The 26236-nt window shown below is 38.6% G+C and overlaps 1 protein-coding gene across 3 annotated transcripts in view; it reads left to right on the forward strand.

Annotated features, from left to right (window-relative positions):
• RORA (RAR related orphan receptor A) overlaps positions 1-25631 on the forward strand; it is a 379463-nt gene extending 353832 nt beyond the window's left edge. For 2 of the 3 annotated variants that reach the window (XM_069798004.1, XM_069798005.1), the window contains 9 exons: positions 3392-3477; positions 11843-11984; positions 13652-14047; positions 17275-17396; positions 18636-18768; positions 19455-19562; positions 20967-21077; positions 22432-22544; positions 23912-25631. In XM_069798004.1, coding sequence (XP_069654105.1) covers positions 3392-3477; positions 11843-11984; positions 13652-14047; positions 17275-17396; positions 18636-18768; positions 19455-19562; positions 20967-21077; positions 22432-22544; positions 23912-24076 — 1376 coding nt within the window. In that variant the 3' untranslated portion in view covers positions 24077-25631. The remainder of the gene's footprint in view (positions 1-3391; positions 3478-11842; positions 11985-13651; positions 14048-17274; positions 17397-18635; positions 18769-19454; positions 19563-20966; positions 21078-22431; positions 22545-23911) is intronic. The other variant, XM_069798006.1, reaches the window with a different exon arrangement.
• The last annotated feature ends 605 nt before the right edge of the window (positions 25632-26236 follow it).

Here is a 26236-nt window from a genome sequence, read left to right on the forward strand (position 1 = left end):
TTTTCTGCAATTCATATCTAAGAAATAATTTGCTCATGCATGAACCAGAATCAGTCTGAGCGCCACCCCAGGAGACAGAAATTGTAAACTGTAATTTAGGCTAATTCTAGTCTAAAGCATGAATTAGAGTATTTTATATAATCTTGGAAAATATAACATACAAATATATGTAAGCACAGAACAGGTACAATTAATGTGAGCACAGTAGGAAGCTTTAAGTAACTCTGGGAATGTGAGAAGCCAAGTTGGAACATATTCTTGACGTGTAAAAATATTTCCCACCTGCCTTGTTTGCATAAGAACAAGGTTTTAGCAAGTACATATTTGCATGTCAAAGTTAAAAGTAGGGAAAATATTTTCACCCTCGTAAGAAAAATGCATAATCTTGGCACAGGCAATTTGCATTTAGTAAGTTTAAAGTATCTAAGTCCTTTCATGCTATATGGAAAGTGTATGAACTTGCGACAGGGATTCCATTTCAATGAGTTGATTTGCAAAGGCAACCACGTGGAGCAGTAATTTATCTGATGTCTTTCTGTGCATTAATTTTTAATACAATTGGTTGTGGCAGTCCCAAGCAATTTATGCTTCTGAGTTTCATCCCGCTGTCCTGTATATCAGAGTAAAATTATAAGTCAAAGTTTTAAATGCTGCATGCTCAATTGAAAGTAAGTACCCTGAAGATGTTGTAAATTTGAGGAAATCTGGAATTGTAAAACTATACCTGATCTGGTGCTGCTGCTCATACACACAATGGGCAGCAAATGCCAGTGTAGCTGGAGCTTGTGGATCTGTGGAGATTCTCTCCTAACAGTAAAGCACCCTGGAAAATGCATTTGGGACTAATTATGGCACCTTTTAGACTATTAGTAACCTAGCTTTAGGCCATCACTTTGAAGGCACGTTACATTCCTTCAGAAACACTCTGCAAATGTCCTGTTGCTTAAGAAATAGAGATTGCATAGACAGGCTTCATGGGTGATTTAACTAATGTGCTGGAGATAGTACATAAACAAGATCCAATTATATCATACCTATTCAAAATAAGGCAGTAATTATGTATATAAAAGTGAAATATAAAAAACACATTGCCATGTAGCTGTTGAGATAAGCCTTGTTACTACCCTGTCAAAGGAGTTGGAGAAGGCCGCTGATTCACTGTAGCAGGGTAGCAAAATAATCACACCTTGAAAAGGCACAACTGGGAATGGGTAGGTCTGTTCTGGATTTTGCCCACGGGATTGCTCTCTGAATTTGTACTGCACATTATACAAATTTTGAGTTTCTGTGAACTTCAGACTGTTGTTCAATTTGTTGATGTAAAGTGGGGTTATGCTACCTGTTCTGATCAAAGCTTTGTTGGTAGACATATGATGCTCTAGTAATAATTAATGTAAGGCATTAATAAAATAGCATACACTTTATTTTTCCCTTTTATTAGTTCACTTCCTGCTCCATTGTGTTTAATGTGTTAGCTGAGAGCAAAGTGAAATTAAGGCAGTTTTTGGAGGACTGCAGGGAAGAAGTATTTGCTTCCTTAAGTGTCCTAAACAGACCTTTTAATTTCAGCCGATCATTTTGTTGCTGCAGGGAAGGTGGGGGATTAAAGGTCAAGAATGCAAAGATCCTTATGGTGGAAGCAGATGCAAGTGGTATCTTGCTGTATGAAAATATTTTGAAAGCTGCTGATATGGAACTGTCAGGAAAACAGCAATGTAGTCCTGTAGCTGCGGGGCACTCCTTTCCTCAGCAGAGCATTTTAGCTGCTGTTAAGTTCCTGGGAGCAAATGGGTGCTATTCAGGTGCTGCTCAGCTGCTCCGAGCATTGCATTTGACGTCGTCTGGAGAATATTTTGAAGGAGTGTTTTAGCACAGTCAGTGCTGTGCTAAAAAGTCTTCCGGTCTTCTATTTTATAGTTATCTTACAGTTTTGGCCTGATCCTGAGCTATGATGTCGGGCTGCAATGAAGCAGAGCACACAGTAGCATTGGAAGGTGATTCTGGTTTAATAATAAGCAGCCGGTTTGGGATTTAATGGCATGTAAAATGCAATGTTTATAAGAGTGGACATGACTTATTGAAAACGGTGTTAAGAGTACAACTAAAGTTAAGCTAATGCGTTGTAAGACAGTATTAGATGCGATTTTATGTGTCGTCAGAGTCTGGATAGCCATAAACTGGATGAGAAATAAAACAATTGGATATCTCGTGTTGGATTTCAGTTCCTCACAGGAGATTAACAGTACTTCTGATTGTTAATATGTCATAGTTAGAGACACAGCAAGAGTTGCATTTGCACTCTTGTTCGGACTAAGCCAGTTCAGGAAAACTGATGTAGCCTGATCCTGACACCACCGCATCAGAGAAAGTGCTTTCTTGGGATTTTTTGGTTATCTGTCTAATGCGTATAGCCTGTGTTTGTGTGAGCACGTGCAAGCGTATGTAAAATGTGGACTGCTGGTCTTTGATACTGTAAAGCACTGCCTCAGCACGGTCCTATCCAAAGAGACTTGCTAGCAAAATGACTGCAGCCATACACCCCAAAAGCAGTTGAAGAGGTATTCCTGAGCATACAAGAGTCCCTTCTTAAATCCATGTATTCAGATGGGAAAGTGCTGTGATTTAGAGGTAGATGCAGGGAGTTTTGTCACATGCTAAACTGAATTCAGTAGGTATGTTTTATATGTACGAAGTTGAATTTAAAAAATCAGGGCTTTCATATCGTGCAAATCAGGGCTTTCATATGGCATTTTCCAGGCCGCACTGACTCCTTTGTTTTTGTAAGTTGACTAGAATACTGCTGTATTTTCCTCCCTCATTTGTTCTGTGGTAGCTAATACACAAATATGTACCGATAATTCACTTTCAATTCAGATAACGTGAATTTTGGATTTCTTGTGTAAAATGCAGTTGCTATTTACCTTGTTACTTCGCTTTAGGATTGGCCAGTCATGTGAACCGGATGGCGTGATGGTGACCCATCTGGTAAAGGTGTTGCGTTCATTTTCAGGCAGGACAAACTTTAGAATTACCTTTTATGTTCTCACATGAATAAGATCGGAAGAAACCTTTCTAGTGTCATCTTAGCTCTTTGGCCAAAATGTGAGCTCTCCTATTCTTTTTGGCTTTGAAATGCTGATTCTAGCCTTCTTGTGGGTTCTTAAACACCTTCTCAAATGACCCATTTCAATAACCCAAAAGCTATTATATAACGAGCAGCCATAATTTAGTCCAAAGCTCTAGGGGACCCTTGCAGTTCAGCAATGAATAGTTAATGTAGTATAATGTTTAGCAGGTTATTAGTTTTCACTGTACAAATGCTGATCAGGGAATGCTTTTATAAGGTGTTTAAAAGAAAATGTAATTAACTGGTTGCGTGCTTCTGTTGCAGCTCAAATTGAAATTATTCCATGCAAGATCTGTGGAGACAAATCATCAGGAATCCATTATGGTGTCATTACATGTGAAGGCTGCAAGGTAAGCTTCTAAAATATTAAGTCTTAAAACGGCATTTAGCCTTTTGATAGTGATTATTTTCCTTCCTTTTTTAAAGAGCAAGCATTGTGCCAAAGTTGGATCGGTGGATTCCATTTCAAAGAATATGAAATCAATTGGGGATTCTGAAGTACAGGTTTTATTTGGGTTTTAAATAAGGCATTTTTGTGACACACGTACCCACCCCACCCCAGATTTCAGAACAAGCTTCAAAAATCATGCAGCTGTGCTGCGTGCACTGTAAACAGTCTCTCTGTGAATAAGCAGAAGAGGTACAGAAAGATGATCTGCTTCCAGCATACCACAAAGAATCTGTTCTGTGGATTCACTTGAGAGGGAGTTTGTGGCTTTCTTGAATCTCCCTCTCCATTTTTGCTTTGTAAATGGCTAAGAAGCTGTGTTGAAATATGTGAGAGCTCTCCGACTTCTCAGTTTTCTTTTGTAATCTGCTACAGTTACAAATCTCGTCTGTTTGGTATGGAAGATGGGAAGATGATGCTGCACAAATAGCACATGCTACTGGTGTTCAGCATACTCAGGACTTCCTGGAAGCAGTGCCTATTCCTTGCAACGCAACCATTGCTGTGTAAGGTTTAGGCTTTGAATTTTTTTCCTGGATTTGTACCTTCAGTAACACTAGTGAATAAGGGTTACACTAGAAGCATTTATATTTTGTTCAGTTTGTCTCTCACAACCAAGAACTAAATCGGAGAACGCTAACACTAGGCTAGAGTGCTGTGAAGCTAATCACTCCTTTTTATCACTAGTAGAGAATTACAGTGCTAGTCTAGGATGACACAGTGTGTACAGCTGTGCTCTAGCTTGTTGCTTTCTTCATGTATGTACATGTTGCAATCCCATGCTGACAGGTTTTCTACTGCTAATCTACACTTCAGGTGTGAAGAGTTTATATTTATGACAGTTTCTAGTTTGCTCTCCTGACATGCTTGATACCACCACCCATCCTCAAAAAGTAACCTCCTTGCTTTCACATTATAGAGATTTCTTCTGCGTTTTTCCAAGGAAGATTTTTGTGTTTTCATTATTACATTCTCCCAGTCTCATGGAAGTATTGGTAAGAAGGAAGGGAGAAAATTTTTTTTTTAAATCTAAGAATATTAGAATGATGTGGGACAGCACCTTCTGCCCTTTGTAACTGCTGTTATTGTGAGAAATGCACTAAAAATGCATTTATAATAAAGTGGTTGCTTTTTTCAGCTTTATGTGGTTGAGCAGCATTTATCAAATTTCAGCTGTGTGAAATGGCAGACATTTGCAGTGAGAATTCTGCTGTATGACTAACTTGTCAAAGAGTATCAAGTTATGTTCAAGGTCTGAGACCTCTTTAATCCATAAATGGTCTGGGACCAGTATACCTGAGAGATTGCCTCAGGATCCATTACGAACATTGTTGTCAACTGACTGAGGTTAGCACAGTGCTAACACTCGTCTATGCAGAAAACAGGCCTTTCTCAACATGGCTTGTTGCAGAACAGGAACAGGCTGCCAAAGGAGAGGAAGGCTGCCAGCCGTATTATCTTTTGCTTCATCTTCATCCAGTTCTTGGGCCTTTCCTTCTCCTGAGTCCCATATGTGAGAAAAGCCCCCACCAAAGGCAGCAGGATGCCTGCATGCAGAAGGAAGCAACAGAGCGCACCATACTTGCAGTCACAGTAGTTAGTATGTGGCTGGTAGGCACTTAGCACTGCGGGTAAGAGACAGACACACCATCGAGCATTCCTCCATCAGAGTGACTGTACTTTCCCGGGAATAAATACAAACATGAGTTATTAGGAGAAAAGTCCTTTGTGTACCTCCAGCAGTCAGAACAACAGATGCTAGCCTGATAGTGAGAAATGCGTGTGCAGTTCCTTACGTTTTAGAACAAATTATTTTCCTTCAAAGTCTGTATAAATTGAGTTCTCCGGGAGCTCTGTGCAAGCCTCGGTCTGCTTCTGGGAATCCCACCACAAGGGTCAGCTGGTCGGAAAGGGCAGAAGGGAAGGCAAGTGGGCAAGCATGCTCAGCACACTGAAACCCATCTGAACCTTGAAAGCAGAGTGTGCGTAAGTAAGACAGACAGTGGCCCAGTGAATGAATTTAGGTATTTTCTCCTTCTCTTGGAGTAGCAGAATAGAGTTTTCTAGCCATACAATCTCAGGCATGATTTTAAAGCCAGTGAATATGAACTTAGTTAAGTTATTTCCCTGTCAGGAGGGGAATAACTCTGAAGCTCAGTCATCTTTAATGCCAGAGCCCAGATGACCTGCAAGTAGTGATAGGGGAGTGCTAGTGGGCACAAGTCACAGGAAGAGTTTAAATGATCGTGACCTAGACAGCGTTTAAAATGCCCTACTGTAGCAGATGGATTTTGTTTGTGCTATGCTCTTCCACAGTAATGTCAACAAAGTCTCACCCAACAGAACTATTTTGGCTGGTGAAAAAGTTGGCATAGCTTGGCTTCTGCCAAATGAGCCAGGTGTGTATTGGTATGGGTTTTTTTCCCAGCTTTTCTGTGGGTATGATCTCTGCAGGTTTGAGCATGCTTACATTGCTCTTCATGTTATGCTAACCTCCCTTTTTACAAAGTACTTTGCCATGAAGACCTATTTCCCAGTCCTGTGCTCTGATTCCTGGAGCCAATGTCCTGCACCAACAGACAGTCCCAGAGAAGTCAGCGAGATTCTGCACAGGTGCTGCAAACCCATCCGTGTGCATCAGATTGCAGGATCGGGGCCTTTAGTCACCAGAAGGGAACAGATGTGCTGCTGCCCTCTCAAGCCAGGCCTGTCAAGAATGATCTACAGGCAGCAATAGCAGCAGCAGCCGCCGTGGGATGTTTTCAGTCCTTACTGTTCTTCGCTCCCGTTCGGTGTGAACTTTAACGTTACTTAGTAGTAATGTTAACTTAAGTGTTACTGTGTAAATACTAATAAGCACCAGAAATGTAATTTATTTAAAACCTAAAGTGACGTTTTAGTTGCAAAGACCTACGTGGCAATCCTAATCTGTATTGTGTAGGAAATCACAGACGAGCTCTTGTCAAATTGACTTTTGCTGATCCTTTGCTCTTCTACAGGTTTGTGACCCTTGCATTTCACATAATTGAAAGTTTTCTGACCAGTTTTTGTTGTTATATTGCATTTCACAAAACTAGAATTGAAGATTTGTAATGAAGCCGATTAGGGTTTCTTGAGAAGTTTTCATTTCCTACCTTGCTGTATTACTGGCAGTTTTTATGAAGTTAGTGGCTGTGTTTTGCACAAACATCATTGAGTAATCTCAACTCATCAACCTTTTTAGCTGAATTTGAATCTACCTTTAAAAAAAAAAAAAAAAATTAACACGCTCTCCTCTTTCCCACCCCCCAGTGAAAAAAAGTAAGTTTTAGCCAGGCTCTGTCTTATACTTTATCTAGGAGGGCTCCTGTGACTTATAAATAAAATAAATTTTGAAAGAGAAGATTTTTTTTCTATCCGACCATTGCTGATATCCAGTGTACAACATACAATGGGGGAAAAGGGAAGATGAGATTAATCACGTCTCAGAAGCATGGATGAAGAATGACACAAAGACTGTACCACGACTCAGAAATAAAAGTTTATTCTCCTGTGTAAGGTTGGAAATACTACGTTGTAGTAGCACTACTAAAAAAACTAGTATCTGTATGGAGCACTTCCTCAACCATTAGTTGGGAACCCGTTAACAACCTTTTGCTCTATATTAGGGACCATGCTGAGAAAGGAGCGCGGTTTGTACACATCCATATTTTTTTCTCATAGCTGAAAGCTGAATCCAGTTTAGCATTGTCAGAAAATACCTGAATGCTTCAAAAGGACATAGCAAAGCATTTGGTTAGAAATGAAGTTTTTGTTAATCACCTATGTCTTTTATTTAATTTGCAGATGCAGTTACTTGCTTTTGCTGTCAATGGTGTCGGTTTATGCCCAGCTGACCCACAAGCGCATTAGTGTCTCTTTACTTGACTGTATGCAGTTGGTCTCATAAAACCATCTGTGCGGGGCATTTCTCACATTTTTAAAGGTTTATAGGTACTGGCTTTTGTCTCTGGGGTCTTTTAAGACCTAAGATGGTCTTGTTCATTGTAACTACAAGGAATGTCCATGTTTGTTACTTCAGAAAACAGTACCTGGTGTATTGTCATTTCCCGTCTTGCAATGCTTTTGTTCATTCATTTCATTCATTTGCTTTCTTTACTCACCAATTTTTCATTACTCTGTTGAACATGTAGTGTCATACTGGTGTTGCAAACATTTACCTCAAATTTATGCTTTTGAAGTTTTTCTTCTTTTAATTTTTTTGCCTAGCCAATTTCAAGCAAAACATGTTAGAAAAGAGATGAGCCATGTTACAGAAAGGGCTGGTCAGAAGCCTTGTATAACCTGATAAACTCAATCTCATGCCTGTCTTTACATATGTAAAACTGAACATTTTTTCTCTGTTTTCAGTGGCACTATAACTTTGTTATCAAATACTTTATTAACGAAGTTTATTAAACAATATTGCCGCAGCACTTTCTTCCCTTTACTACTAAATATGTGCTCATTGTCATAAAAGCGTTAAAAATCCAATTTGAGTGTTCACCTGTCTTTCATATGACAGTGTATTTTTCTGATGTTTCTTTGAAGAAAATTTGCGATAGTTTGCTTTAGAAAACAGTAAAAGAATGACACCCCCCCAACTAATTGTTAATTGCTCAGAATATTGCAAAACTTAATGATACGTGGAAGTCTTTAAGTATTAGCCATAAATCATGGGATTATGAATAAGCCTTTGTTGTCACAGGCTTGCATACAGTCATTCCAAAACGTCTGCCATTAGGATGCAGCAAGGCAGCTGTCAGCTGTTTTCTTGTAATTAAACAGCCAATGAGCAGCTAATTAAGACATATGTGTATACAGAAGTGGAAGTGGGTATGTTAATGAACTGTAGGAATCAATTCATTAAATGAAAATTTGTCAAAAGACCAAACATGAGATCAGCATTTCAGCCTGTGCCGCAGTGGAGAGGGAGTCTGTGCTGTGCCATTTGGGACATCAAGGAAGCACAACTGGCTTTTCCCCTGCTAAGGAGCAAGCTCAGACACAAACGTCTGTCATACCGAGCCACTGAGCAGTGAAGTTATTGAAACTATTAATAGACTTTGCAAAAACTGCTATTTACATTTCAAAGTTCTTTTTTAACAAGTTGTTATTCAAACTGACTTGCAGATGAAAAGTTCTTGCGCCCTTTTTTCCCAAACTTGATTTCTTGGCAGCGTATGAAAAACCATATATTGTGTTGTATATAAATAGGAGTCTGAAATGCAGAGATGAAGCTACGGCTTGTAATCTGCTCTGCTCTTCTTCTGGCACTGTGTTAATACATCTATATAAAAAGGGAGGCATGCAAAGCTCAGTCACGCCTCATCAAAATCAGCTGGACCTTTATACTGACATCAGAAAGAGGCAGGGCTCCACGCACTCACTACCAGAGACCTTGGTTCAGACCGTGCCATTGGTCAGAGCGGTGTAACGCGGTCACTTTTTTAGTGCAGCAGTAGTTTTGTTTGTGTGTTTGCTCAAGAGGGGTCCGCTCTGCCTGTGGCCCATTAGGCAATCGTCTGAATGTGAAATAATGGTTGTGAACACGCATGCAATTAAAAGCATGTGGCCTGGGCTGGTTTGCATAATGCTTGAATGTATACACGTGTACCACGCATGCATCCACCTCCTCCTTCCTGGTGGAAAAATTACAGCTAGCTCTGTGCCTCTGGCAAAAGCAAGGGAAAAGAACAACAGAACATAGTGTCTCTCCTTTCTCTTCTTCTTGTAAAGGGGGCTGGAGGGAGAACCGACCTAGGAAGAAACTATATTTACTTACAGAAGGCTCCTGTAATAGGGGCTTCCCTACACGTCTTATAATGATATGAGGACCCAAGGACCACCAAAAGGTTAGAAAGCTCACAAATAAATGACAACAATATAGAAGAACTTTGAGAGTAAAAAATCCTCAGTTTAACTTTATTGTCAGTTCAATCCCAGATCTCGGATACGTGTATTTCTGAGCTCCGGACAAGTGTAGATTCATTTCTGAAGTTTGAGGCAAGGGGTTTTTTAGCTTTAGCTACTGCTGATGTTTTCAATATGCCCACATGACATTGTAGGGTTTGTCTTAAAAGCACTCTACATCTCTGGTTTGAAAAGTCCAAATGCTTTTAAAGGTCCCAGTTTCAGGCAGTTCTGCTCTATTGAAAATTTAGCTTCAAGCTGTAACTTAGCTGATATATTGTACACTGAAATGTATTGAGCAGCTGTGCCTCTAGGGAAAATCTGGAAAAGCAAAAAGCCCAGTATTTTCTCCATTATAATACTAAAAATAATCCTCAGCTTGACAAGACTATTCTTAATAGAGAGAAATATGTCAAACTGGCAATACAGACTCAGTATACATCTCAGCTAAAGGAAAACATATAGATCTTTTGAGGTTATTGGGCCAGGTTCATTTTACGTATTGATTAAGCTGACTTTCAGGATCCCAGTGGTGGCAGATTTCATACAGTTCATATGGAAGCATGTCATTCAGTGCAACTGTTAAAAGTGTTTGGAGAACTGAAATTTTAAGGGACTGATAATGCAGAGATGCAGAACCTTGATCAGTAAGTCACCAGTCAGGTCAATACCTAATCCTGTTTTTCTAGTGAGTCGCATTGCACTTGCGTGTATACTTGCACTAGAGTGACAGGCTCCACGAAAGGTGCTAACAGAACTGGAAATTAAGCTACTTGCTTACCTAAGAGTTGGTTCCTACAGAGGGATCAGTCGTGATGTTGGAATGGTAGAAATTTCCATGGTATTTCATGTTTTCTCTAGGGTGAAATGCACTCAATCAGAGCTCAATATGTGCAATACTTTCAGTCTCAGTGATGATCATCTCACTATTGACAAACATTAAAAAACAGTTGAGAAAGTTCAGTCATATAGAAACAAAGACCAGAATAAAAGGGTGAGAAACAAGGTACAGGAAAACAGGATTAAAGACAGGCATCCTCAGTTTCCTCATTTTTTTTTTATGCTCCATTCTTCCCCATTAAAGCTTTAATAAAAGGGGCATAATCAACGAAGACTGGTGTCCTCCGCATAAGATGGAGCAGGGGGCTTTATCTCAGTGTTTTGTCATGTTTCTGTCTGCAGGAAGTTTGCTAGGAAGTCTCTTACTTGTCATGCAGAAGTCCTTCCTGTTGTTTATTTCACCAAGTGTCTGGACAGAGTGTGCATGTGTCAAGGGACTCCAGAATGTGGCCTTCAAATAAATAAAAAATTGGTAAAAGTCCAGCTTTAATTAAAAGGTGCCAGCCTTTCTGAGGAAGTATTTGCTTTGCAGCACTCTTAATTAATCCATTATGTGGCAACATAAAACTAAAATACTGTGCTCACTGATCTCAAATGCCTCTTTAGAATGACTACATCTTTGCAGAATCTTTGTGAAGTAGGTATTACACACACACCAGCTTATGTTTGGGCAGTCTGTGGCAAAAAGATGAAATTAACTTCAAAGCAAACAGCTGGCATAGTGGTTAATAACATGTACCATTCTGATGGAGAGAACTAAGTTGTAACTACTGCATAACCTTCCAGTGCTAACTTTCTTTGGAGATGGGTCTACCCATTGCATTTGACTCAGAAAAGAGATAATACATAAAACCTGTTTCAGCTTCCCTCCTCCTTAGAAATCTAAATCCTGCACGGAGTTGAACAAACCTTGGTTGTCAGCATCAAACTAATTAAGAAAAAAAAAAATTTTAAACTGTTCTTTGTAGAAGGGACTGCTCAGCATCAGGCTCTGTATTTTTAAACACATACATGCGTTGGTGAGGCTGAACATCAGAGCCTGCCATTGTCATCTCCAAAAAGCAGAATAGGGTAGCAGCTGTTGAATCCTCCCTATTTTTGAGATCTATGCTAACCCAGTAAAGATAGGAAATCAAGGAAATCTAGGTCTATAATTAGTTTTATCTCATTTGGAAAGAACTGGGGTACCATATGTAATATGGGATCTATAAAATCAGTGAAAAAATGTGTAATTCCTTTATGTGTCGTAACACTGTTTTACGAACTGTTTCCTAGTTACTGGAAACTAGTTACTGGAACTACTAAACCTGGTTACTTGGTTTTATTTGTTTCTAGGAGAGGGGGGAAAAAAAAAAACAACCAAACCCTCTTAAATTCCTTTAGTTGACTATAGCGCACTTGAACTTCATTTTCTGTTAGGTATGCTACCTTTCAGAGTCTTTATTTGCTCCATCAGTTAACAGCTGCTTGACTTGTATTTTGCAATTCTATTACAGGGCTTTTTCAGAAGGAGTCAGCAAAGCAATGCTACATACTCCTGTCCTCGTCAGAAGAACTGTCTGATTGACCGAACCAGTAGAAACCGCTGCCAACACTGTCGATTACAGAAATGCCTTGCTGTGGGGATGTCTCGAGATGGTAAGCTCTGCTAACACATCGCTTAATTGCAAAAAGTAAAATACTGTTTAGTATACTGTGTGTTCAACTAAAACAACATAGGATTTACCAGTTAATTGCGCATTGGGCTGATAGTTGAGATCATTGAGTGGGTTTTATATGTTGGTATATATTCATATAAATATATATAAATCAGGGCACGTATGAAGTTCTTGAATTTTTTTTTTTTTTTCATACTCATCTATTATAGTTCCCAGTTAAGAGCTTTGCCTCTGGTCACTTCTTGAAGATGCGCTTTTTAGTGTAATGTGAATACTTTCTCTATGTGCTATTCTAATTTAAGTGACATACTATAGTTGCAAGTAACATTCTGATTGCCATATTGGTACAGATCAGAACTGTTTCACAATATATAGAGAACTTTAAATGTGTGTATAATGAATAATGGCAAAAATGCAAAGAGAAAACAGCACAGTGTTTTTTCTAAGATAGAATTCTGAAGAAAATGTGTTCCAGTGCTGTTAATATTAAGCTCAAAATTACAGCTTCTAATGACGAAAACCCAGCTCTGTAAAAGGGAAGCTTAGGTAACTCAATTAGAACTGGATTTGCAGCTGATACTTGCACACCTCCCCCATAGATGTAATGAAGCTGCCATCGGTTACCCAGTTTGAAGATCTGACTCAGTCTTTTCCCCTGCCATAGTGACAGCAACACTACATGTTCTACAAATACCTATGCATTACTCTAGGTATACGAGGCCGGATTAAGGAGATTGTTTTCAGATTACATTTACTTCTTGAATTGCATTGTCTTAATTTTTTTTTATTGGGCATGAAACTAAAAACCTGAAACGGTTGATCATGTTAATGACTAGTCCCTCTGACATGTTTACTTTCCTGTAGAAAAGTACAAGGTGGTAGTCACCTTCCTAAATGATGAAGCTTTTACAGCTGATACAGGTCCCCGAAATCACATACTATGTTCTTAGGAATTCCCTGGATGTTGCAAACCAGCTCCTTCTGGCTTACGCTTAATATTAATACTTCTCAAAGTAGTCATAATTTTGTGGAGAGATACATATATGCACATGTGCGTGCGCGCACACACGCACACATCTATAGTTTTAACAGTAATTCACTGGGCAAACGTTTGTGCTTTGTCACAGTAAACTGTGCTGAAAGCAGGTTCTGTGGTTCTTCCCATGGGCTTCGGTCCTAGTATCAAGAAAGCTTGCTTCTGGTACTCTTTGAGATAGACTCCACGTGTTTGTACCTAATTCTAGGTTCACTTTGTAGGATGAATATACAGCTAGTAGGAATTGGACAGCGTATTCTGTTTTAGCTTCCACTTTTCTAGGTAGGATTTGAATGGTGAAGAGATGCATCTGTCAACTTCGGTGAACATATAAGAGAAAATCTTTTTGGTATAGAAGTGGAAAGTTAATGAATTAAGCTAAAAGAGTGACTTCTAATGGTCCATTTAAGTAGCATGTTAAAACAGTCTTTTAAAGAGTAGATGCTACAGCTATGTTACCTGTAACTGAACAGAAGTGATTCTTAGGTCTGCCTGTCCTGCTCATTTGCCTTTTATACTGTGTCCTTCTGTGTAGTATTTAAAGACCCAAGACAATTAAAATGCAATAGTGGATTTGTAGAAATGTATTATATTGTGTGTCTGTATTTCAGCTGTAAAGTTTGGTCGAATGTCAAAAAAGCAGAGGGACAGCCTGTATGCGGAGGTGCAGAAACATCGAATGCAGCAGCAGCAGCGAGATCATCAGCAGCAACCAGGAGAGGCAGAACCACTAACACCAACATACAATATCACCACCAATGGGTTAACAGAGCTACATGATGACCTCAGTAATTACATTGATGGGCATACCCCTGAAGGTAGCAAAGCAGACTCTGCAGTTAGCAGCTTCTACTTAGACATACAGCCTTCTCCAGATCAGTCGGGTCTTGATATTAATGGAATCAAACCAGAACCAATATGTGACTACACACCAGCATCGGGCTTCTTCCCTTATTGTTCTTTTACAAATGGGGAGACCTCTCCAACTGTGTCCATGGCAGAATTAGGTAATGAGAGAGAAAAACTTACGTTGTAATTGTCTTAATAGTACCCTTTGGATTAAAGTGACACATTTAGCCAGGTGACAGCGAGAATGCTGCTTCAGTACAGCTGTGAGCATGTGTGGGCATTCTTACGTGAAGGGCACAATACCCTAATCGGGGTACACGATGAACACCTTACAGAACTGGACTAGAAATCCCAGGAGCTTGTGGCTGATCTGCTCTAGCAGTGTTGCTTTTGTTTTCAGTCCTTGTAATAGAACCCTTTGAATACTGATTAACAAGCTAATTTTTAGTGCTGAGTGGAGTTTTTCTTTATTTGCAGATTATTTTTTAACATTTCATCTTCTTTTTCATTACCCTAATACTCTTATTTTCTAACAAAAAGCGATGAGGCCAATTTTCTTCTGCTCTTTACCTGTACTTGGGAAATAGGAAACCAAAGCACCAGTCTAATCTGAGGGCAGTTCTCCTTGCCACTGGTTGAAGAGAATCTGGCCCCAAATACTTAAGAAAATTTTTTAATGTAGCAAGTTTTGATAATTTCCCTAAAAGCCTTATAACGACCACATTAATTAGCACATTTTACTTTAAACTCTTCCCTGAATGATTACACTAGGGCTGAATTCCACAACTCTGACTTGTCAACATCTGAGACTCGAGTTAGAGCGTGCTGCGTGAGCTGGTTATAAGCAAACTGGAACAGGACATGAGAGAAGTGGCTTTAAGATTCTATTACTTATATAAGAAGTCAGGCATTTAGAACTGATTTTGCTTGCTTAAACAACATTTTTGCTAATTATTTCATTATGAAAACCTAAAAATAGTTTGAAAAATCAGGTATTCCAAGTTAAATTTTTATCTTTTCGCTAACTTTTTTTTTAATTATAGGCAAGAATATGATACGAAATTTTACTTGGTTTGCTTCAGTTTAAGTTCTTTTGAAAAATTTTGCAGCGAGGAAGGGACAAGCAGGCTTACTTTTTAATGTCCTTATGTTGCAGAATGCAGTCCTCTGCAACATAATTTGTTGTGACAGCCAAAATATTGTGTCTGGCTTGAGTTCAAATAACTTCAGTTACAGATAAGTAAAAATGAGAAGAAAAAATTAGGACGAAGCCTATGCTACCAGCTTTGTCTCAATCAAATGGTTGTTAATATTCTCAGGGGAGTTATTAAAAGATCTACATTAACCTCACAGAAAAAAGAAAGGGCTTTTCCTTCCTAGGCCAGGTATTGAGTTTGGAACACTGGTCTAAAATAAGTTTGTCATGTTGCTTACCTTTATTTACATAGTCCTTGCATTTAAACCCTACAGAGCATGATTTGGGTGCCCAGCATTGACATTACCAAACAACGTTTGAAGAATGTTTGTCTTCCAGACTAAGGTTTCAATTTAGAAAGGTGTGGCTGTTCAATGAAAGTATTTAGGTGTGTGCTGAAATACGGCCCAGAACTGAGGCCGAGGTTTGTGAATAACATGGTAATATTTCACCTTCTGTATCCTGCAAGGGCACAGGTATAATGCTGTCAGTTGCTGCTAGCGAGAGCAAATGTTTTAAGTACACCCTTGTAAGAAACAAAAAATTGCTCTGAAATACATGAAAGCTATGATGACAACCAAAGTATAAACTATCTTACGTTCTACATTATTGATTGCTCAGGTAGCAGCACTTACAATCTGATTTTACCTCAGCTGTATGTTAAAAGACTTCGAGTAGTACCTTACATCAAACTATTAATGCAGTTAAGTATGATACTGAACGGACTGATTGGTTCAGCAGTTCAAATTGTAAAAAGTTGGGTTTGGTTGCTATCAACCAAAGTAAGTTTCACAGGAGACCTAACGCCGAGTCCCTCAGAATACCCCCGTGTTGTTAATGACCACCGTTCTTGTTCATTTTAAGCCTTTCTTTTCAGTGGCCTAACCTGCAAAAGCACCAACTGCAGCATTGTGTGAGACAAGTCATCAGGCCTCTACTTGTCACGTGCTAAAAAAGAACAAACGCATGTGAAGAGTCAGGGTAGAAGAGGGAGAGACAAAGTAGAAGTGGAGTTCAGACGTCTAAATGCCATTCATGCTTTTGAAGGTGCTCCTAAAAGGTTTATGGAATCAAGTTTGATGAATAAGTATCCATCTGCCTTACAGGTCTTTTAACTAAGTATAGCAGCAGAAAATAGTTTAATTGGAATTAAAACGTATGGAAATTTTAAATCGTGCAGTTAACTAAACGACTACTCTAAAGCTGAAGAAAAGAAGACTTGAGTCTTTAATGTGTTATAGTCATTATCTGGATTCTCTAATAAGTGTATTTTCCTAGAATTTTTTTAATTATATGAGAGTAGAAAAGAAAATAAACTTTTCCCTAACAGGCAGCCTCATGTGATAGTGTCCTGCTTGACAGAACGCTGGGCAGGTGGTAACTATCTGTATTTCTTTATTAGAAAGCTTTTGTTGTACAAAACAAATGAATTTAGCTTTCGAAGATCTACTGCCTGGCTGGCAGTGCCCTTATGTTCCCTATACATGATACATAGTGTCCTGTATTAAGCACGGCTGCCCTCACAGAGATTCCTGCACCTTAACTTGAGGGGTCCATTGCCTCGCTCATTTGGATTTTTTTGTATGCCTCTACTGAACAGCATAGTTCTCAGCCTCGGTTTCAAAGCTAACTTTATCTTACTAAAGGCAGCAAGGCCACTTAGTGAATTTGCAATGGTTTAAACGCTCCCAGATTTCACCAAGTTTGCCTTTATTTTGCAAGCTTTTTGATCTTGCAAGCTTGCTTTCGCCCCCACTGCTGCGTGAGGAAGAAGTCTGTCCCCAGCAGAAGTTTACTTGTTGCGAAACAAACTCAAGTTCACCTGAACATCTGACAAGGTAGTGGAGGGACTGCTTGGTGTTCTGTGGGGAACCTGGGGCCGGAGGTGCGAGAGGGTGAGCGGGTGCGTGTGTGCGCACAGAGTGCCCTCTAACGCCTGCACCGGCCCCCGCGCCAGCTGCCTGGAGAACCGGGTTTCTGCTTCGGTATCCTTCAGTCTGGTAGCGGTTTGCATTAAACGTGTTTATTTTCATGAGGCAAAATCCAAGGAGATCTGAAATGAAAGCGTTTTTTTCTTAACAGCTAACCCTCTCTCCGCCCCCTGTTGCAACTGGAATACGTTAGCTGTCTCGTGTCTGAAGCTACAGCTTTGCATTTTTAACGTGTGTCACTTTCTGGTCTTTCTTTTAGAACATCTTGCACAGAATATTTCCAAGTCACACATGGAAACTTGCCAGTACTTGAGAGAGGAGTTACAGCAGATAACATGGCAGACTTTTCTGCAGGAAGAGATTGAGAACTACCAGAACAAGGTATAAAAGCGTGCCAAACTACGGCATGCTTTTTTTAAAGCATGGTATTGCTATAACACACTGCAAAATTCACTTCTTCACTGCTTTCTGTTTACTATCAGGAATGTCTCTTTTTGTGTGTTTTCAAAAAAATAATACGCTAGAATCAAAAGCAGCAAGATGGCTATATCCTTTGCATTTGTGATTTGTACAGGTACAGGAAAAGGCAAAGCCATATTCCTAAAATCTATCTGTCTGTAATTGACAAACAAGGATAAGAAACCAGGGAAATTTTTTCAATCCTAAATGGCATGTTATTTTCATTTCTTAATTTGTAATCTCCCAGATCAACAACAACAAAAAAAAGCTGAAGCCACCAAGTTTTGTAATTTTACATGGTGTGTTTTGATTTGAGCTTATAAACGCAGAACTCTGTCAGATTTCCAGCCTTCAATGCCTGGTTGTAATCCTGATTTATTCTACTACTGTCACTCGGTGTTTCAGTTTTACCTATAGAATAGCAGCACGGTGCTGCCATGCCGCCAGTGGGTATTGTAAGATTTAATTGACGTTTGTATTTCCAAAGTGCCTTCCATCCGCAAACTACTACCAAATGGCTATTTTTGGAAAACTGGCTTGGGAAGCACTATTAAAGCACACTGTTCTGTGAACGTATTTGTCATTACCACAAAAAAATATTTAACCTTTAAGACTATCATTTTTTCCACTCGCTAGGTAATTTCATTCTGAATTATTATAAACATATGAAAAAATCACTACTTGCATGCCTTCTTTATGTTGTTAACAAGATGATCTTCCTGTATCTTTATATGTATCCTTACGAAGACGAGCTAGTTAGATAATTTAACATTCAGTACAAAATACAGAGGTTGATAGGAAAAATGTGATTATGCACTGCTAGTGTACATTAGCATTTTCTTTTGATGCAGCGAATAAAATTCCCACTGAAATGACCAGAATCATTATACTTTGACATTTGTGGCTTATGAAATAAGAATACTCCAACCTGGATCTCTTCTGACATCACTGAAGAAGTCCTACGTGTTTGCATTGTCACTCATCCACATGAGGCTTTGCCTTTGAGGTTAATTCCCCTTGTCTTACAAGCAGACTGTAGCCAGGAGTGCCGGAGAGAATTCACTCTGCTTTTTTTTTTTTCCCAACTCAGTTTTACTTTATGGAAATGGGCTTTCCAAACCTTGAAAAGTAATCTTTCAATTTTCCTTCTCTCTCAAACAGCAAAGGGAGGTAATGTGGCAGTTATGCGCAGTCAAAATAACAGAAGCTATACAGTATGTAGTGGAATTTGCCAAACGCATTGATGGCTTTATGGAACTGTGTCAAAACGATCAAATTGTGCTTTTAAAAGCAGGTATGTGGGTCAGTTTTAAGGTCTGCTTCCATTAGTTTTGACTGTTGAAGGTGTTACCTGTATACAGTGATTGTATACACATATATACATATGTAGTACAATGATCATTTCAAATAATACACAGGAAAAACCTCACAAATTGTCTGTGTCTTTGAAGTAATACACCTTCTTAGTTACTCTGGATAGAATGAGTTCAAGTCTATGCATGAAATTTCCATTATGAACAAAGGGAGCGATGAGTGGGTAAAGATGGAGAAGTTGGATTCAAATTTTTTATTTTGGCTTACAAATAGTGAATAATGTATTTCAAGGTAAAAATCCAGATTGTTCTATGCAAGATGTTGTAGAAGTAATGCACTTTACAAATACTGGACAAAGTTGTTGAAGCTTCATGATCATAAACTGAAATGAGCTGCTTTGACTTAAGAGACTTCCATTACTCTAATAAAAATTATTAGAGTTTATTAGCATTAACTAGGTTGCTTTAACAAAAATTTCTAAAGGGGTTTATGGGAATTCTTTTGATTCTACTAGCAAATCAAACTATGCTCTGTTACACCACAGAAACCTACTACCTTACTCGATTGATACTGAATGCAGAGCATAGGAAATTCTTAAATCCTCACTTGCTCTTTGCAACTGAAGTCTCTACTTAAATAGTCAAACATACATTGTTTCTGTTTTAGGGTCTTTAGAGGTTGTGTTCATCAGAATGTGCCGTGCCTTTGACTCCCAGAACAACACAGTCTACTTTGATGGCAAGTATGCTAGCCCAGAGGTTTTCAAGTCCTTAGGTAAGGAAATATCAAGTGTTGTGTCTTAAAAAAACAGAGTAAGAACAATAAGATGCAAAAGCAAGGGGACAGCAGCTTTTAAAAATTCAGGCTATAGTATTCAAATAAAAGAGTTCCAAAGCTCAAACTGCTTATTTTGTAAGCAGTCATGCTGGCTCTGTTTGAGGCCAAGCTGATTTCAGGAGTTAAAACAGCTTCACTCTGTGCAGTAAAGGACCATTGGTGTTGAAATTCAACACTTAGATCAGGGTAGAGCAGTTTGGACACACTTGTTCAGAGCAGAAGCCCAGATTTCGTATCTAGTGTAACATTTTATATATCCTGTTGGAAAAGGCAGCAGATTTTAAGCTAATTTTGGATATACTGACGTTACTGCTTTGAGGATGTTAATGGTGTTTTGTAATATGCAAAGTCCAGTTATTTGCAGGTAAAATACTGTAAACCGGGGGGGTTTATTAAACCACAGTTTATAATTCGATTTTTTTTCTGTATATTTTTGCTAATTTTAAAAGGATGCATTTCACTGGGTATAAATTTGGGATTTAAGCTGTTTTGGAGGGCAGTGAAAATACGGCAGCAGAGAATGCTGTACAATTACTGAAGCATTCTCTGCCTTTCTAAAACACCTCAAGGTACAAGGTCTGAGTGCAAACAATTCAGAGAATGCCGTATCGGCGGTGGGTTCCAATGAAACATAACTTTCATCTGTTACCAACTACATCCAGAAATTTAGGCTGGGTTGGGGCTGAGATCTGCAGAGGAGAGCCCTCTTCCATCAGGTCACAATCCCCTTCAAAGCAGGGCTCCACTTTCGCGAACTGAGTAACAGCATGTGTAACAGCAGCAGTAACCTGACTTACACCTGCGTGAGCAAGAGAATGGATGAAAGGAGACAGAGTTCCTTTTCTGCATGAAAAGCTTTGAGACATTGGCTTCTCCCTTTGCTCCTGCATGTACCTTGTATGCCTCTCTGCCCCCCCCCTTCTGTGCGCTCGATAGTCTTAAAATCAGCATTTTTCAAGTACACATTTCGAACCTCTAGTCCACAGTGACATGAGGAAGTTCCATTTAGAACAGAAACAAAGCTAAACCAAATTTGAGCTTGAAAATGGCTTGGGTTTTATCCATATTTACCCCAAAAGAACCAGATGTGGAAAGATACAGCGTGCAAAACCTTCAAAATACTTGCTGTCAGGGTGTGGGAGCTGGGGGCTCATGGGAACGGGATAATAAGCTCAGGCACGAGTGACATCTCACTACCATCACTCCACAGTCCTTAAGAAGACCATTCACCTATGAAGTATTTTACATCCCTTTTTCACCTCCATCAGAATAAATCAACAACTCTGGAGCTCTGAAGTACTTTTAAACAATGTGGTATGAGCTGTACCTTCTTTTTGGCAGGTTGTGAAGACTTCATTAGTTTTGTGTTTGAATTTGGAAAAAGTTTATGTTCTATGCACCTGACGGAAGATGAGATAGCTTTGTTTTCTGCATTTGTTTTAATGTCAGCAGGTAAGAGATAAAGGTTTGCTCTAGGTTTATTTGGTAGAGGTTGTTTTTATTTTGAAGTCTCTTTAATGATAATATTAAGACTATCAGACAGTCATCATCTTTTTAAGTGTCTCCTTCTTGACCAGAAATTTTATTTTAATAAACACATTAAAACTATGCATCTAGGAATACATTTGTTAAGTTGGAAATCCTAATCTAAGCCCTTGTCTTCCAAATTTTCACCTCATTGAGGACTCAGCTTCTTTGCAAATGCTTAAATGCATGTGAGTGAGACAACTGGATCAACCTAGGTGAGACAGGCAGAAGGTAGCCACTGAATTTATATAGTCAGGTTTTCAATGTATGTGAGCCTGCAGCTGTAGCAGAATTCTCTCAAGCACATGACAGAATGCTTCCAGCGTCACCTCAGGTCTGTTAAGCAGGGTTGCCATTTTAGTGTGGTACAAAGGTACCAAGGTAGCTTAGGTATCTGTCCCCATCATGAAACTGGGTACACTGAGCATTACAGTGCCAGGCATACAAGTCACCCCAAGAGTCAGCCTGGGTTTACTATACCCATGACTAAAATAACTTCATAATCTCAAGTTGATACGCACGGTACTCCAGGTTCTGGGAAGGCTTATTAGGTCGAGTGAAACAAGATACCATTGCAGAAAGTCAGTTTGTGTCTGGCATAACACCCAAGGAAATAAACGCTCTGTTTTTAGACTGCAGCACAGTGGACTCAGGAGTGGCGGTGGAAGAGTCTGTTAGCAACAGTGGGTTTATTGAGACTACCATAAAGACATTCTCATGCTGTTTGCCAGATTGGAAGTATGTTAGCCGTGTGTCTTAGTATGTAAGCCACAGAATCCCACAGTTCTGCCACACAGAGGATGTAGCAGCTAATACTCCTTTTCTGCTAGGAAGTTTAGGAGCTTTTTTTTTTTTTTTTTTTTTTTTTAAATAGCTGAATATTTGCTTCAGATTTTTCTGTACATCACTGTAGATCTTGGCAAGATCCACTCCAACTGCTTGTTCATTATGTGATCTATTCACTTCCCACTAAAAAGTTGCTAGCTTCATTTTGTAAATACCCTGCATTTTACAGACCTTGTTAGCAAATGATTAATAAATCTTACACAGATATGCTGCATTCTTCTAATTAAGGGCTTTATAAAAGCAACTTTAAATGCATGTAATAAATATACTCCAAAACCTATTAATTTTGAAACTCATTTTCTATATGAGAGTATATAAGAAGTGGAAGGAAGGTTGGAAACAAGAAAGATGAATCTGTAACAGACTTAGTACTTCCTGGTGCACTGTGATTGATGTCTGCGGTACTAGAGGTGTTAACTCCATTTATATTTAGATCGCTCATGGCTTCAGGAGAAAGTAAAAATTGAAAAACTCCAACAGAAGATCCAGCTAGCACTTCAGCATGTCCTACAGAAGAACCACCGAGAAGATGGAATTCTAACAAAGGTAAGAATCATACTGTACCACATCACATGACTGTGAAAGTATGCTTTCTTATGAACAGTATACTAATTATGGTTTAAAAGCTTTTACACAGTTAGTATGTTATTTATAAACCCAGAATTCTTTGTTCAAAATCAAGGTGCTTAGGTGAAGCTATTTACTAAAAACTAGAAGAGGTGAAATTATGATGTACTAGGGAACAAGGCTGATAATGGTCTGAAAATAAGTATTTTAATGTTGAACTTCATGAAAAGCGATGAAGGTTTTTATCCTGTTTCTCCCTAAGCAACATTTCTGCCACACAGAATACTATTTCAGTTCTACAACATGCATGCCTTAATCCTCCTGAAATCTCTGCCTACATGACAATTCAGTTGTTATAACATGCAATACCCAAACTAACCTTGTTTTTCAGTATTCCATGAGAAGTTCCACACACAGCCTTTTTCTCAGCAGTTCAAAATACTGATGCCTAGGGAAAAGAAAAGAGATACTACATACTATTATGCTAATCTAAAGTATCTTCATGTAATTTTTCAAAAATGGAAAAGTAGTATGATGTTAAAAAAATAAATCTGAAGAACTGGGGAAGGATAGGCATTTCCTTACAGAGGTAGTTCCTTTTAGAACTCTACACAGCCAGAAGGCTTGTGCTTAGTTCACACTACAGAATTAATTGCAATAGAAGCAGGATGGTCCAGCCCCGGCTTTGCAGATTGTCCTCATTTCAAATCCTAGCTCATAAAATCCTTCTCGCAGTATATTGTTTGGATTCCTCTGTTGGAAGAAAGTTTCCTCCATGTCCTTTGATACAAATAATTTACTTGGTAAGTTCAGGGAGTACCCTAGTGATATTTTTGAAGTACAGATTTTTCTGGTCTGTTCCTTTTCAACTTATTTGGCATAAATTAAAAAAGCCTAATCTATTGCATTGCCAGTTCCCTCCATAATATTCACAGTGGGTTTAAAAGTAGTGAGGACTGCCTTCTTCCAAGAGAATGACTAAGTCGCATGAATGAAGATCCAGCTATGAAATACTTATGTATCAATCCAGTGCTTGGTAGGCAAGTCAGGAAACCTACTGATACATTTTCCTACAAACTTAAAGAAAAGATCTTTTCACAAATAGAATTACTCCATTACTTAAATAGCTTTTTAGTGGCTTCCTCAGTTTGTTTTTGTTTGTTTGTTTGTTAGGGTTTTTTAAATCTTACATAACAAACATCTATGACTACGCATCTGAAATGTCACTGTTAAGGGAAACAATTGAAGGCAACTCAAAAGTGTTTGGGAGAGCTTTAATCCTAAGAGCAAGATTGGGAGGCCTGGTTCCATATATGACCATATGACTTCTGTTCATTTTTTTACAGTTAATATGCAAAGTGTCTACTTTAAGAGCACTGTGTGGACGACATACAGAAAAGCTTATGGCATTTAAAGCAATATACCCAGACATTGTACGACTTCATTTTCCTCCACTTTACAAGGAGTTATTCACTTCAGAATTTGAGCCAGCGATGCAAATTGATGGGTAAACGTATCACCTAAGCACTTCTAGAATGTCCGAAGTACAAACATTAAAACAAAAGAAAGGAAAAAAAACAAAAAAATAAAAAAAAAGAAAGAAAACCAAGACACTTTATATGGCCCTGCACAGACCTAGGGAGCCAACACACTGCACATCTCTTAGCGGTCGGGGTCAGGCGAAGGATGGGAAACAATGAAACAAAGTTGAACTTGTTTTTCTCATGCATATGATTTCCATTATGCCTACAAATATGGACCCTTTTTCTGTCTCAACTTCTCAATCCTTGACCTCTGTTTACACAGACTGAGGGTACTAATGTCAGAAGGTTGTTTTCTCTTGTAGTTCACTGCCCAGACTTTTGACAGAACAATCAATTTGTTGATCAGAACAGAGAGTCCACCTAGTAATCAGCGACTGGTGTGCATTGCAGAGATTTCAGCATCAGTTTGCACAACTTGCTCATTGTTTCATGAAGGACGATTTTTTTCACCTACCACTGTTTGCCAGTAGACAGAACGGCATGAAAAGGGTCCATAGCAATAGCAACAATAGCATTATAATATATTACAGGGTAAATGGGCATGAAGACTATATATAGCAAAAGAGATATTGTTTATATATTGTTTTAATTAATATAAAATGTAGTTACTGGTATAGCTTTTCTTGTTGAATTGATAAGGCACTTTCATTTTGCACCTTTTTCTTTAAATTAAATGCTAGCGTGTTCATTGTGTTGCATGTGCACCAGAAATTCAAGTTTAACTGAAAAAGGTTTGGCAGGTACTGGTACATTGGGAGGTATTTATGCTGCTGTTTTCCATGTTACTTTTAAAGAGAGGCTGGTCATATCCTGAAATGGTTACAGATTTTTTAAAAGAGTTGAAAATAATGACAATTTTCTAAATTAAAATTAAAATCAGCTTTTCAGCTGTTAAATTCAAAGGTACCTTTATTTTCAAATCTTTCAAACCTGGATGTTTAAAATCACATGCCTAAATTCAAATTTAGGTGCACAAGTCAACAGCCTCATTTTCAAAGGTGCTGAGTTTCCGTGGTCAAAGTTAAACTAAGCAATTACAGATCATTTACAAATAAGTAACACAGCATCCTTGAAAATCAGGCTATTAAATAAAGTGTATTTCTGCCCACCGTAAATCCAGGTTCGAAGGTATTTACTCAAGTCTGTATCTACAGTAAAAGTATGTGTGTATGACATGTATGTGGAAAAGTAATTTTTATACATAATATTACATACTTTTATACTCCATATCGTAAACAATGCCTTCAAACTCCAGCCTATCAAAATCCATAGGAGGTTTGTCTTTGACTTCAGTGAGATGAGACACTGGCCCATGTTCTTCCAGCATCCAGCAGTTCTATTTCTGGTAGCTGAACAGAGAAGTCCATTGCTCTCCTTATTTAAAAAGATGCACTTTAAAGTTTATCAGATGAGGACAGACTAACAAAGTAAAGGCACACTGTTGCTAGAAAAAAATGTTTTGTACTCTGTATAATGCCCGGAAATCATTACTATCATAAATCTGCATTCTGTAATTCTGAAATCGTGATTCCTGTATTGCATAACCAACCAATAAGCTGAATCTTGCAGTCTTCATTATTATTAATTACCATGCCCTTTTGGAAGAATACCGTCTCTGAGCAAATTTGGCAAGTAAACCTAGTTCTGAGGGAAGCAGATTGACAATAAACAACATCACAAAATAGACTGTGGCTGTTTGAGCCAGAGGTGCATAATTGGTTTGGATGAGATGAAGATGTATAATTGGATGCCTTGTAGGCCTACGCAAGTGAAGTTTCTGATGAAATACCTAAGAAAAAGCCAGGAACTTTAAAAAGAAAAAAGAATGAGACAGTATGTGCTCCACTGCTATGACTTCCAAGGATGAACAATCTCTTACATGTATTACAGCTGTTGAGAAGTAACAGAAGTGAATAGAAGCACACAAGCCTAACTGTTTTAAAAAGGAGAATTATAAGCAAAATAGAGGTTTATTCTATGATTTGAAGATGCTTCCTTTGGGGTCAATTTGAGACATTTAGCTATGACACCTATTAAAAATTTTATAGTCTGCCACATCAGGGGAGCTTACAGCCATCGCTTGTCTCTGTGGTTTGGAAGGAGGGGGAGATGAGCATCAGATGTTTT

This window comes from Haliaeetus albicilla, chromosome 12, assembly GCF_947461875.1.
Source record: "Haliaeetus albicilla chromosome 12, bHalAlb1.1, whole genome shotgun sequence".
In the NCBI taxonomy this organism is placed as follows: Eukaryota; Metazoa; Chordata; class Aves; order Accipitriformes; family Accipitridae; genus Haliaeetus; species Haliaeetus albicilla.